This window comes from Rutidosis leptorrhynchoides, chromosome 8 (assembly GCF_046630445.1).
Source record: "Rutidosis leptorrhynchoides isolate AG116_Rl617_1_P2 chromosome 8, CSIRO_AGI_Rlap_v1, whole genome shotgun sequence".
In the NCBI taxonomy this organism is placed as follows: Eukaryota; Viridiplantae; Streptophyta; class Magnoliopsida; order Asterales; family Asteraceae; genus Rutidosis; species Rutidosis leptorrhynchoides.
The window spans coordinates 125,874,371-125,886,079 of record NC_092340.1 but is presented as its reverse complement, the minus strand read 5'-3'; the positions used below and the strand labels follow the sequence as shown (position 1 = coordinate 125,886,079).

The following is an 11,709-nucleotide window of genomic DNA, read 5'->3' as shown; positions in this document are numbered from 1 at the left end:
AATGCTTTGATTTCGATTGAAGTTCTGCCTTGGCGGTTGATAATTATTTTGATAATTATTTCCCGGCCTTTGGTTCATGTAGGAAACATTCTCTCGTTGTTCCATCGTTTGCTCAATGTGACAATCTTTTGTTAAGTGTGGTCCACCGCATTGCTCACAACTGATTCGTACTGCGTGAATATCTTTAGTCATCTTTTCATTCGTCTCTCGAAGGCATCTATTTTTGCGGAAACTGAATCAAAGTCATGGCTAGAATCGGCTCTAGCCACTTTAGATGAATGAAAGATATCTTTTTCCTGGTGCCACTCATGAGAGTGGGAAGCTGTGTTATCAATTATCTTGTGAGCTTCGGTTGCGGTTTTCTTCATAATGGAACCACCCGCTGCTGTGTCGATGTCTTTTCATGTAGCAACGTCGACACCTTGGTAGAATATTTGTACTATTTGATAAGTGTCTAAACCATGTTGAGGACATCCTCTCAACAAATTTCCGAATCTTGTCCACGCCTCATATAATGTTTCATTTGACTTTTGCGTGAACGTAACAATTTATCCTTGAAGTCTCACGGCTTTAGATGCCGGAAAGAATCTTTTAAGAAAATTTTCAACTAAAACATCACATGTATCAATCGCTCCTTCAGGTAATGATTCTAACCAATCTTTGGCTTCTTCTTTTAAAGTCCAGGGAAACAACATGAGATAGATCTGTTCATCCTCAACTTCTCTGATTTTGAATATAGTACAAATCCTATTAAAGATTCGAAGATGTTCGTTTGGATCTTCTTTTGACGTACCACTAAATTGGCATTGATTAGTTACCATGTGTAGAATTTGTCCTTTGATTTCGTAATCTGGTGCATTAATGTCTGGTTGAGTAATTACATGACCTTGGCCAGTACGTGTGGCTCTCATTCGGTCTTCCATACTTAGAGGTTCCTGATTTTCAATGACTGAATTTGTTGAATCTGAATCACTAAAAGATTCTGATTTAATTGTTTCTTCCTCGACAATCTCTGGTTGTATAATTTGTGGTTCAGGAGGAATGATTAGTGATTCAGGATCTCTGAATTGTCCTTGAATATCCTCCGGGTTCTCAATTGTGAAGTTGGGTTCAAAAAATGGATTATCGAAAATTTGAATTGGAGTACTTGTTCGACTAGATGATGATTCTAAAGAAAAATCAACGGCGATAATATTGGCTAGATGTCTTGATTGAGTTACAGGTGGTGAATGTATGAAAGGTGGTGAACGTTTTGCTCGGTGTATTCGCTGAATATCCTATTAGTTATAAAGATAAAAATTATTAAAGTTATCAAATTAATAGACTTTTCTGATTTTGCCCACGTTTCTAATAGCCAATAGATGCAGCAGGTAGCCAGGACCCTTTAAATCGGAAGCCCACAACTCGCCACTAACAAATCCAACTATTACTACGAACCAGAAAATTTGGATGTCTATCAATTTAACCGCTTAAAATAATTTTTTTTCGTTGAAGTTTAAAGAAGATAAAAATCTATGTCTTAAAAGCTAGAGCGTAGAAATGAAAAAGAAAAAGCGCGTCGACAAATAAGCGGTGAAAAACAAACGTCGAAAAACAAAAGTCGAATAATAAAAAGAAAGTAAAACTTCTAAACTTAAGAGTCTAAAAACTAAATACTTAAAAGTAGCAACTAAAGTCTTAAATCTAAAGGCACTAAAAAATGTAATTCTAAAATAAAAATCGGCAATTACTTAGAAGGGCACTAAAATCTATTAAATATAAAGATATAAGCGACGTCGAAAAATTCTAAAGCGCCTAAATCTTAATCTAAAGAAAAAGCACTTAAGGGATTTTACGGCAAAGCCTAAAAATCTAGAAATATAAAAGAACTACGGCAAAAACTAAGTTTAAAACTAATTACGAACGATAAAAATACAAATTACGAATTAAACGTTAAAAATATTCAATTTATAAAAAGAGACAAAAAATGATAAAATTACTTATTTTTATAAAAATATAATTTTATATTATTATTTTATAAAAGTATTAATTTTATAATTAATAAAATTAATTAAAACTTAAAAATAAAAAATTAAATAAACTAAAACTAATTATTATTAAATATAAACCCTAATTAACTAATTAATTAATTAATAATAATTAAAAACGTAACCCTAATCCGTACGTCAGAGGATTCAGACCTGTCAGACAGGCTCATGCGATCACATGAGTTCTACCTGTCTGGGCCATGCGATCGCATGGCTTCTGGATCCAGCTCAGATCTTGGGCTGCTACAGTTCTCAGCCTGTTTACTCATTTAATTATTTTTTTTTTTGAGTTTAAAATTTATAGAAAATAATATGTAATTTAAATAAAACTTATTAAAAAAATTACTTATTAGTTTTTAAAATTTTTAACAAAATAAATAAAAAAATGTAAACTTTTTAATTTAAACACTTAAAAATTATAGATATATATTTTTCTTTTTTTTATGCTTTTATATATATATTTTTTAAAACTTATATATTTTTATAAAAATAGCTTAAAAACTAATTTTTTTTTTAGAATATAGCGTTTTGCTTTCGCGTCCCCGGCAGTGGCGCCAAAAACTTGATGTGTGCGAGGTGTAGTACGAAATAGATTATATTTTACTACGAAATACTATTAAATACGATACAATTTTACACAAGTTATTTATTTATTTATTGAATGGATATACCTAAACCTTGCTACAAAACTTATAGGCAGTGTACCTAATCGTACAGTAGTGTAGTTTTTAGTAAGTCCGGTTCATTCCACAGGGATCTGCTGAGTTTAACGCTATATTTATTTTACACTATATTTGTATAAATATATATATAAGTAATATTATTATTATTATAAAAGGGGAGTTTTACCGTTTAGTGATCGGTTTGCCGATTTTATATTTTAAGCGTAAAGATAAATGACAATAATTAAAGTGCGTAAAATAAATAACGATAAATAAATGACGATAAATAAAATAACAGTAAATAAAATAGCGATAGAATATGAAATAAAAGAATTATGCTTATTTAAACTTCCGTAATCATGATGTTTGACGTTTTGTTTTTAATTTATTACTCTGGGTTAATTGTCCTTTGTCCTGGATTGTTTGATACGTCTATCTAGTTTTTGTCCATAATAGTTCATCGGTCATAAATATAAATTGCGAGTGTCCTCGTCAAATTACCCTTATACCCGAAGTCAAATAGTCCAACTAATTAAGGATTTAAACTGTGACGCACTTATCACTTCTGTCAACAATTACACCAGTTGTCACTTTATGTAATCAACCCCTGTTTTAATTAGTCCATGATAGATTAATTTATTCACTTGGCCATAATGAATAATCAATTACCCAATCCAATTGATTAACTAAATGATTGTAAACGATGTCGTATAAACGTCACTAAATAGGACATTCGTAATCAATTTAATAATTATTAGATTAACTAATTTGAAGATAGGTTCGATAGATTCCAATGAGTTGTCATTCAATTAGACAATACCCCTTACCTATTAATAGTCAATAGTCCAATGTTCACAAGTGTCGGTCTTTTGTCCAAACCCTAATTATGGTACAAAATCCAATAACCCCATCTTAATATTTAGCCCAACATCACGATTACTTCAGCTCAAATAAGCATAATAATAACTTAGTTACGAGACATTAATTTAAAAAGGAAGAACATAGCTTACAGTGATTATTTATCGCGTAGCGTTACACGGACAGAGTTCCGACTTAAAAAACCTTAACACATTTCTTACATTAACCCAATTATTATTAAACTTAATTTAAACTTTAAATTATAAATATAAATATATATAATTCTTTACAGAGGAAGAAAGAAAATTGAGGTGTGTGTCTATTTCGACCAGAAAACGTTCCAATTTATAGATGTGGCCAGCCTCTAAGGCTCATGCGATCGCATGCTTTTCCTTCTTCCTGGCCATGCGATTGCATGGCCAGCTATGACAGCTTACTTTGAGTTTAAAATGTGGGCGGCTTTGATTAAATTAATATATAATATAATATATATAATTTTATATAATTATATATATATTATATTATATTCTTGTGCAATGTTGACTTGTAATTTTAGGTCCATTGTCTCACGCGTTGATGGTCGGTTTATGTCTCGGTTTCGGATTTTCGAACGTCCTTTCGTACGCATAGATATCTTGTACTTTGCGTTTTGCAATTTGTAATTTGCACAAAAAATTATTTTCCTTTAACTCACTTTTAGTGGCACTTTTGAGTGCACTATGGCTTTAGTGGCACTTTTCAGGCTTTAGTGACACTTTTTCTTCAATTCTTTAATCTTCGTGCTTCGTCTTCACATTTATTTATTTAAACGATTACAACTTAAAAATAGAATAATTACAACTAAAAACTTTACATATCGGGATGATATTGTGACTAAACATATGTTCATTTGGAGCACTATCAAGGGATTTCCCCCCTTCCTGCTAACATCGATCGGTCTTTGCAACAAATAAAGATTTGGTGAAATTGATTGAAGAGAAGGTTTTAACCCTTCTTCTTCTTCAATCGTTTGAAGGCAATTAAACCTATTATGGTTTTCTTTGACTGATTTGGGATTTTCCCTTATCAAATTGGTCGATTGTTGTGTGTACATGGCCTTAGGATTTGAGGATTTCACCCTCACCCATTTGGAAAATTTGTATGATTGATCTACACAGCTAAGAATTAAAGTACCTCTGTTTGATTTTTGAGATGATTTCAAGGTGTTGTTGCCGGTAACCTCATGGTGGCCGCCATCTGCCTCTGCTCCCATTATCTTAACTCAGTTGTGCTCCTGTTTATTCCACCATTTGGGATAACCGGTAAGCTCGAAACAGTTGATTACAGTGTGATGTAATCTTCTACAATAGACACAGTTCAATGGTTGTGGTGGTCGATGATGATTTGTAACGGTGTTTTCAGTTTTGGCGATGGTTGATATTTGACACAGAACATTCAGGTATGTTCTTTCATTTTGTGGGTTATTGAACTTGCTACCTGTAACACCCCATCAAAAATCCCTTTAACGGAATGTTAACGCTGGTCCCAGTGCTTTCTATAACACCCCAGCTTAACATGACCACAATATTGTCCGCTTTGCCTGCAGGCGCACAGCTTTTTCTTGGCGACCACACACGAGAAGCACTTTCCCAGGAGGTCACCCATCCTGGTAGTGCTCTCGCCCGAGCACGCTTAACTACAGCGTACTCACACATCTGCTCTGCCTGTGGTCCCAAAACGCGTTGTATCATTTAAGCGTGAGTATTACCTTATAATCCCATGATCACTCATGTTCGTGGGCGATGTGGGATTTGCCTAGGGTGTTAAATGAGTGATCATGGGATTATAAGGTAATACTCACGCTTAAATGACACAACGCGTTTTGGGACCACAGGCAGAGCAGATGTGTGAGTACGCTGCAGTTAAGCGTGCTCAGGCGAGAGCACTACCAGGATGGGTGACCTCCTGGGAAAGTGCTTCTCGTGTGTGGTCGCCAAGAAAAAGTCGTGCGCCTGCGGGCAAAGCGAACAATATTGTGGTCATGTTAAGCTGGGGTGTTACACTACCGTCCACAATTGACATGGCAGCTTGGTTCAATCCTGAGCTACCGTCAACTTTGGACATGGCAGCTATGTTCTTGGTAGATGATTGAGCCATAGAAGTATTTTGATCAATGGTTCGATACCTTCAGCTCTGATACCATGTTAAATTGATAAGAATATGATTGATAATAAGATCGATTTGTGTTGATAATAAGTTATTGTTACAATCTGAATTTTTCTAAGTTTACAAGTGACTAGTGTTTTTACACAAAACATCATAACAGCTATTTCTTATTATGGGATGGCTCCAATACAACTTTGGAACCCCCATGTACAAATGAGGAAGTCTTGCTGAAAAGTTATTGCAGTGAACCGTTGAATTGGCTGCTTGTTTACCTTGTGACATGTCTCAAACGGGAAGTGATGAACTAGCTTTTCGATCCCTAAAAGTCAAATTACCAAAATAGGTAATTTGACTCCTTTGTTGGTTTCTACATTCTAACACATAGATTGACATAAACTCTTTCCCGGATTTAAATGTAAGTACCTAGTTTCACACGGTTTAACATATTATCAATTCTTAAATTATTCTAATATTTTTTTTAACAACGGTTAGGGAGTTATTGACGGGCCTCACCTGAAGTGGAGCTGCTCATCTGACTATATCCATGCCACTTGTTGTGAGGAAACCACGACACCCGCGTCGAGAAAGTACGCAACCAACTGAGAAAAACCCTCACGAGATTCAAATGCAATACGTTACGCAACCTCAATATACCACTGAGCTAGGCTCGTGAGTAGTATATTTAGTCAACATGATTATTTACTTCATTTGTTTTGTCAAGGTGTAACTGTCTGTCACGATGATACTCGAACTAATACCCTCAAAGTTAAATTATTCCATTATTAAACAAAAGTTTGTTTTCATCATATATCGATCGTTCATTAGTATCAATTAGATCTAATACATCGTGTGAATTTAAATGTTGGACCAATTGGTAGGATATGGTGGCTGCTATCCGATAAGATAACACGAGATTTTGATTCGTCTATACCGTTGACTATCAGTAATGACATTAGATTATGATAACGACAAAATGTCCAAACATTTTTAGGAATTCAAGTTGGTTTATATATAGAGTTCTCAATCGCATTTCATATCACCAACTACAAATACTTCACTTCTCACTAGTTAAATGGCTACAATATCATTAAGTCAAAGGTCAACCAATTTTCAACGATCGAACCATAACTCGGTTGTTGAAGAGATCAATGGGTTAATACGAGTTCACAAAGATGGTCACGTCGAGAGACCTCCGATTGTACCTCATGTTTCTTGCATGGTACCTTCGGAGCTCGACGTAATAGCCAGAGATGTTATGATAAACACGTTTACTAATTTGTGGGCACGTTTGTATGCCCCTGATAACAGGCGGTTTTCATTAAAACTGCCGGTTATCGTTTATTTTCACGGAGGAGGATTTTGTGTGGGGTCGGCTGCATGGGCTTGTTACCATGATTTCTTGACAAATCTTGCACGTGTTACATGTTGCGTTGTTGTATCTGTAAATTATCGTCTCGCCCCTGAAAACCGGCTCCCAGTTGCCTATGACGACGGGGTCAACGCCGTTATGTGGCTAAAACAAGACTCTTTGAAGGGAACCATTAATGAGCTTAAATGTTGCGATTTTTCAAAATTGTATTTAGCTGGTGATAGTGCTGGTGGGAATATCGCGTACCATGTTGCATCACGACTAGTGTCTAGGTCGATCTTATTGCCACAAGGGATTATTTTGATTCAACCCTTTTTCGGGGGAGAATCAAGAACTACTTCCGAGAAGCATTCTATGCAACCGGTATACTCTGCATTAACACTTTCGTCTTCTGATACATATTGGCGGCTTGTGCTCCCACTAGGGTTTAAACGAGACCACCCTTTTTGTAACCCTCTCGCTAAAGGTGCACCAAACTTAAGTGATATGAGAATTTTCAAGGTAATGGTTTGTGTAGCCGAGTTAGACATATTGAAAGATAGAAATTTGGAGTTCACTACTGTTCTTGCTAGCGCTGGTGCGCGTGTGCAATCTGTTATTCACAAAGACGTTGGACATGCGTTTCATGTTCTACAAAACTACCCAATGGCTCGTACCCGAACCAACGAGTTGATCTCTCAAGTCAAGGCTTTCATCAACCAGTAATTAACATTTATCATGATAAACTTGGATTGTAAATCTATTATATGGCTTTCTTTGATGGTTCTTTAGCTGTTATTTTATATAAATTAATAAATGATCAGAAATGTTTTATATTAATAGAAAGTGGGCAGATTATATTACAAAAATGATGTTGGCATTGATTTAATTTTCCAATTGTAACTTTTTTTTGTTTGTTTGTTTTTTTTTTTTTTTTGGGTTATTGTAACTTTATATATGTGTTCTACCTTTGGAATGAAAACTTTTAATTTTGAAGTTTGAAGAATAAAGAGAATATGTACCATCTGGTTGGAAGGTTTCACCAGATACAAAAGAATATATCCGTAAACAATGGGGCACTTTAAATGGCGGCTAAATCTTAAAGGAAAACACCATTTTTCAATTTCTGGTTCTTATGATCGAGTTCTGTATGATCGAGACACAGTCAACTGTCTTTAAGACCCATCAAAATCATATTTCGATACCGCTAGATATATCGTTGACAAAATTAAATGAATAAAGTGTTTCTTGTTTAGAAAAAGGAAGTATTCTTACTCTCACTAAAGGAAATAACGTCTTTAGCGCCGCAATAAAGGGCCACTTTTAGTCATGAAAAACGCCATTATAGAGTTTTTGCGTTGAATTTGTTGCGTTTTTTGCTAGCCGCTTTTGATATTTTGCGGCGTTTTTAGCGGTGATACCTGTGAGGTTCACAATTTTTTTTATTAAAAGGTGAGAGAAATTAAATTACATTTAGCGGTAACGTAACTCACAGTAGATCATAAATCATCGGGTAATAGAATACTTTTTGAATCTTACTGTTATTTTAACTTTGAGAACCTGAAGGAATACACGTAACCTAACCATCTGTTGTGAATATAGTGCGTTAATAACAACTAGCTTTTAGAGATATTCTGATTAATCCGCATTTAGTAAAATCTTTCATAACCTTATCTGTCTTTTAGTTTTCCATATAAGATTTGTATAATCCTTTGAGAATATGTTTTAACAGGAACTTGTTCTAGAACCTTTTCGGCTTCGAGTATTCAACCCATCACAAAAATTAGCCGTATTGTACTTATATTGTTCGAACCAGTGGCGATTCTAGTATCAAAACTCAATGGAGTCCCAAATTTATTTGATAATTTTTTTGCACAAAATATTAAACGTGTCAGGTTAAATCGGGTCGGGTCGCACCCAAAACACAAACAAAAAATTGAATAATACTCGCAAAATATAAAGTTGTTCATATGCAGTAACAATTAATGGCACATACAGTTTGCAATTTTAAAGTAGCAATGGCCTATACATTAGCAATTTTAAAATATTATTTTAGCCAATGACCTATACAGTAGCAATTTTACAATAAAAATTTTAAATTGCAATTTTATAACCTATTATCAATATGAATCACATGACATTAACATTAGCTGTAAAATTGCAGTTTCCCATGACTTTTTTAAAAAGAATAAGTTAAGTAGTTATGAGTGATGAGATTAGAGATTTATATACAATAACTATTACAAATATATTTACCACTACACATACATCTTACTTGCAACCATATAATGCATTCACCATTAGTATTCACAGTAAAAACATGTATATCTCAGCATAAAAATTACACGTTGTCATAATATATGTTTGATAGTAAATTTAATAAATTATATTCATTCTTGGACAAACATTACACATTCTGGTGGAAGAATTGTAAATTATGTAATGTTATATTACACTTTTAATTTCATTATATATTTGAAAATATTGTAAGATTTCTTAAATATCCAACGGATATCTATTAACCCACTTAATCTACTAAATATGGCTATAGATTGATGAACTAAATTTAAATGGATATGGATACTGATATGGATGAACAAAAACTATATGGATATGGATATGGCTTCACGTCCTCACTCGATCCATATCCGATCCATTTACATCCCTAGGATGAAGGATTAAAGATAGAACCGTAAGAAATTGTGATGTAGAAGGAAGTCAAAAAGAATTAGAATTGGACAAGGATTTGTTTATTTTTATAATATTCAATGGCTCATACTATAAAAATCATATCATAAGTGGGTTAATTTCAATCACTTTAGTAGTCCAAACTATTAAACTATAATCTCTAAAAATTTATGGGGTCCCATTATTACATTTAGTGGTGTCCTATAAATAAAAATAAAAATTTTGTGATAAATTTCGGAAAACTAGTGGTGTCACGGGACCCCGGGGATCTTCACCTACACTCGCCACTGTCGAGAACCTTTGATGTTTACAAAAACCCATCAAGAGTTCCGAATCTATGTATCTATCTTCTATACATTAGACAAAGCGTGTGCAAATAATCCTGCATATTATTTTCTCAATTAAGCTGAATTAAATAAACATACGTGTCATTTTCTTAATTAAACTGAATTAAATAATCACATGTGTTATTTTCTTATTTACCTGAATAAAATAATAGTAACTTTATAAAATAACTTCCTAAAATAACTTCATAAATTAAAGATAATAATAATAATAAATATATATAAATCGGTAAAATTGCGTGTTACTTTAACATTTTTTCCAAATTTTCCTAAATTAACATATAATATAGTAATACTCTTAGTTTCATAAAGATAAGAGGATATACGTAACTCATAAATCTATATGTAACTGATTTCGATATCTATATAGTCATATAAAACTCTAAAATGATGATGTCATCATTAAGCTAATTTTTATTTAATTTTCATAATGATAATGTCATAATTTTATATTAATTTAATTAAAAAATAATACGAAATCTTTTATAAAAGAAAATGCTAATCTCTCCTAAATTGTAATATCTTCTACAGAACACCCAAATTTTAAAGTATATTGTACAACTTTTATATAATAATTGTATTTTAATATTCCAAAAAAAAAAATTCTTTTGTATAGAGTAATTTCTATCGAAATTACAAGATCCATCGTGGATTCACGTAGAACATCGCGCCACCATACGAACATGGGATATATGATCAATATTAGGCCAAAACCGAGAAACATACTTGCCCCATTAACATGCATATAACGGAGCAACCAGCCCCCTTCAACATCTCTCATAATGTGTTCTACGCTGTTGAAAGTTAGAACCACATGAGGTGTGTAATGCATAGCTAAAAAAAGCCAGTCACTATCTGAATGACTAACTCTGATTCGATCTGGGTATTCAATCCCGTCGTTGAGATGCTCAGTTGACTCCTTAACCTTGATAGGAAGATCGCTTATTCAATAATTCGTGCAAAAGGTTAAGGAACTTTGGATGAACTAATGCGAATGGGTGTAAGCCTTGCTGCTCGAAAACACCCAGTGATGACCACACTGAGAGACACGAAAGCGCAGGTAACGCCAGTTGGCGAAGTGGCGTTAAGCATCCCTAGCGGTACGAAAAGAGAGGTTGTGAAATCACGGGTATGTTTAAACGAAACAATCTAATGACATGTTTTAGGTATTAACTGAATGTAAATGCTAAAGTTATTTATTTTAATGACCCGTTTGACTAAGAAACTTGTCGTTGTTTTTACAAATATATAAAGAAATGTATTTTCGCATACATGTAAGACCCGTGTATTCGTACGATGTATATGTGAAGAGCACGTACGACGTATAACGAATATATATATATATATATATATATATATATATATATATATATATATATATATATATATATATATATATATATATATATATATATATATATATATAAAGAATATACATATGTGTATCGAGTAAGTATATATGTTGTGTATATATATAGTGTACAAGGGTTGAACGGAGGGTTATATAATTGCATAAAGATGATTGTACGATGCGTGTATGAAGGGTACCAAGCATGTACGTGTTGCTTGTTCGAATGTCGAAGAAAACTGGACGTTGTTTGAGTTGCAAGGTGTGTACTGAAAGGGCCCGTTCATAT

The 11,709-nt window shown here is 33.4% G+C and overlaps 1 protein-coding gene and 1 non-coding gene across 2 annotated transcripts; both read left to right on the top strand.

The window, feature by feature from the left end:
- The first annotated feature begins 456 nt into the window (after positions 1-456).
- LOC139865353 (small nucleolar RNA R71) lies at positions 457-563 on the top strand. The gene has a single exon (XR_011764878.1). It is a non-coding gene; the product is annotated as a small nucleolar RNA R71 (small nucleolar RNA).
- Positions 564-6,744: 6,181 nt separating this feature from the next.
- On the top strand, positions 6,745-7,913 carry LOC139862818 (probable carboxylesterase 17). The gene has a single exon (XM_071851451.1). The coding sequence runs from the start codon at positions 6,765-6,767 to the stop codon at positions 7,764-7,766; it is 1,002 nt and encodes a 333-aa protein (XP_071707552.1). The 5' UTR covers positions 6,745-6,764; the 3' UTR covers positions 7,767-7,913.
- The last annotated feature ends 3,796 nt before the right edge of the window (positions 7,914-11,709 follow it).

Excerpts from the sequence above, each read along its gene's own strand:
- LOC139862818 (XM_071851451.1), top strand. The coding sequence starts at position 6,765 with ATGGCTACAATATCATTAAGTCAAAGGTCAACCAATTTTCAACGATCG.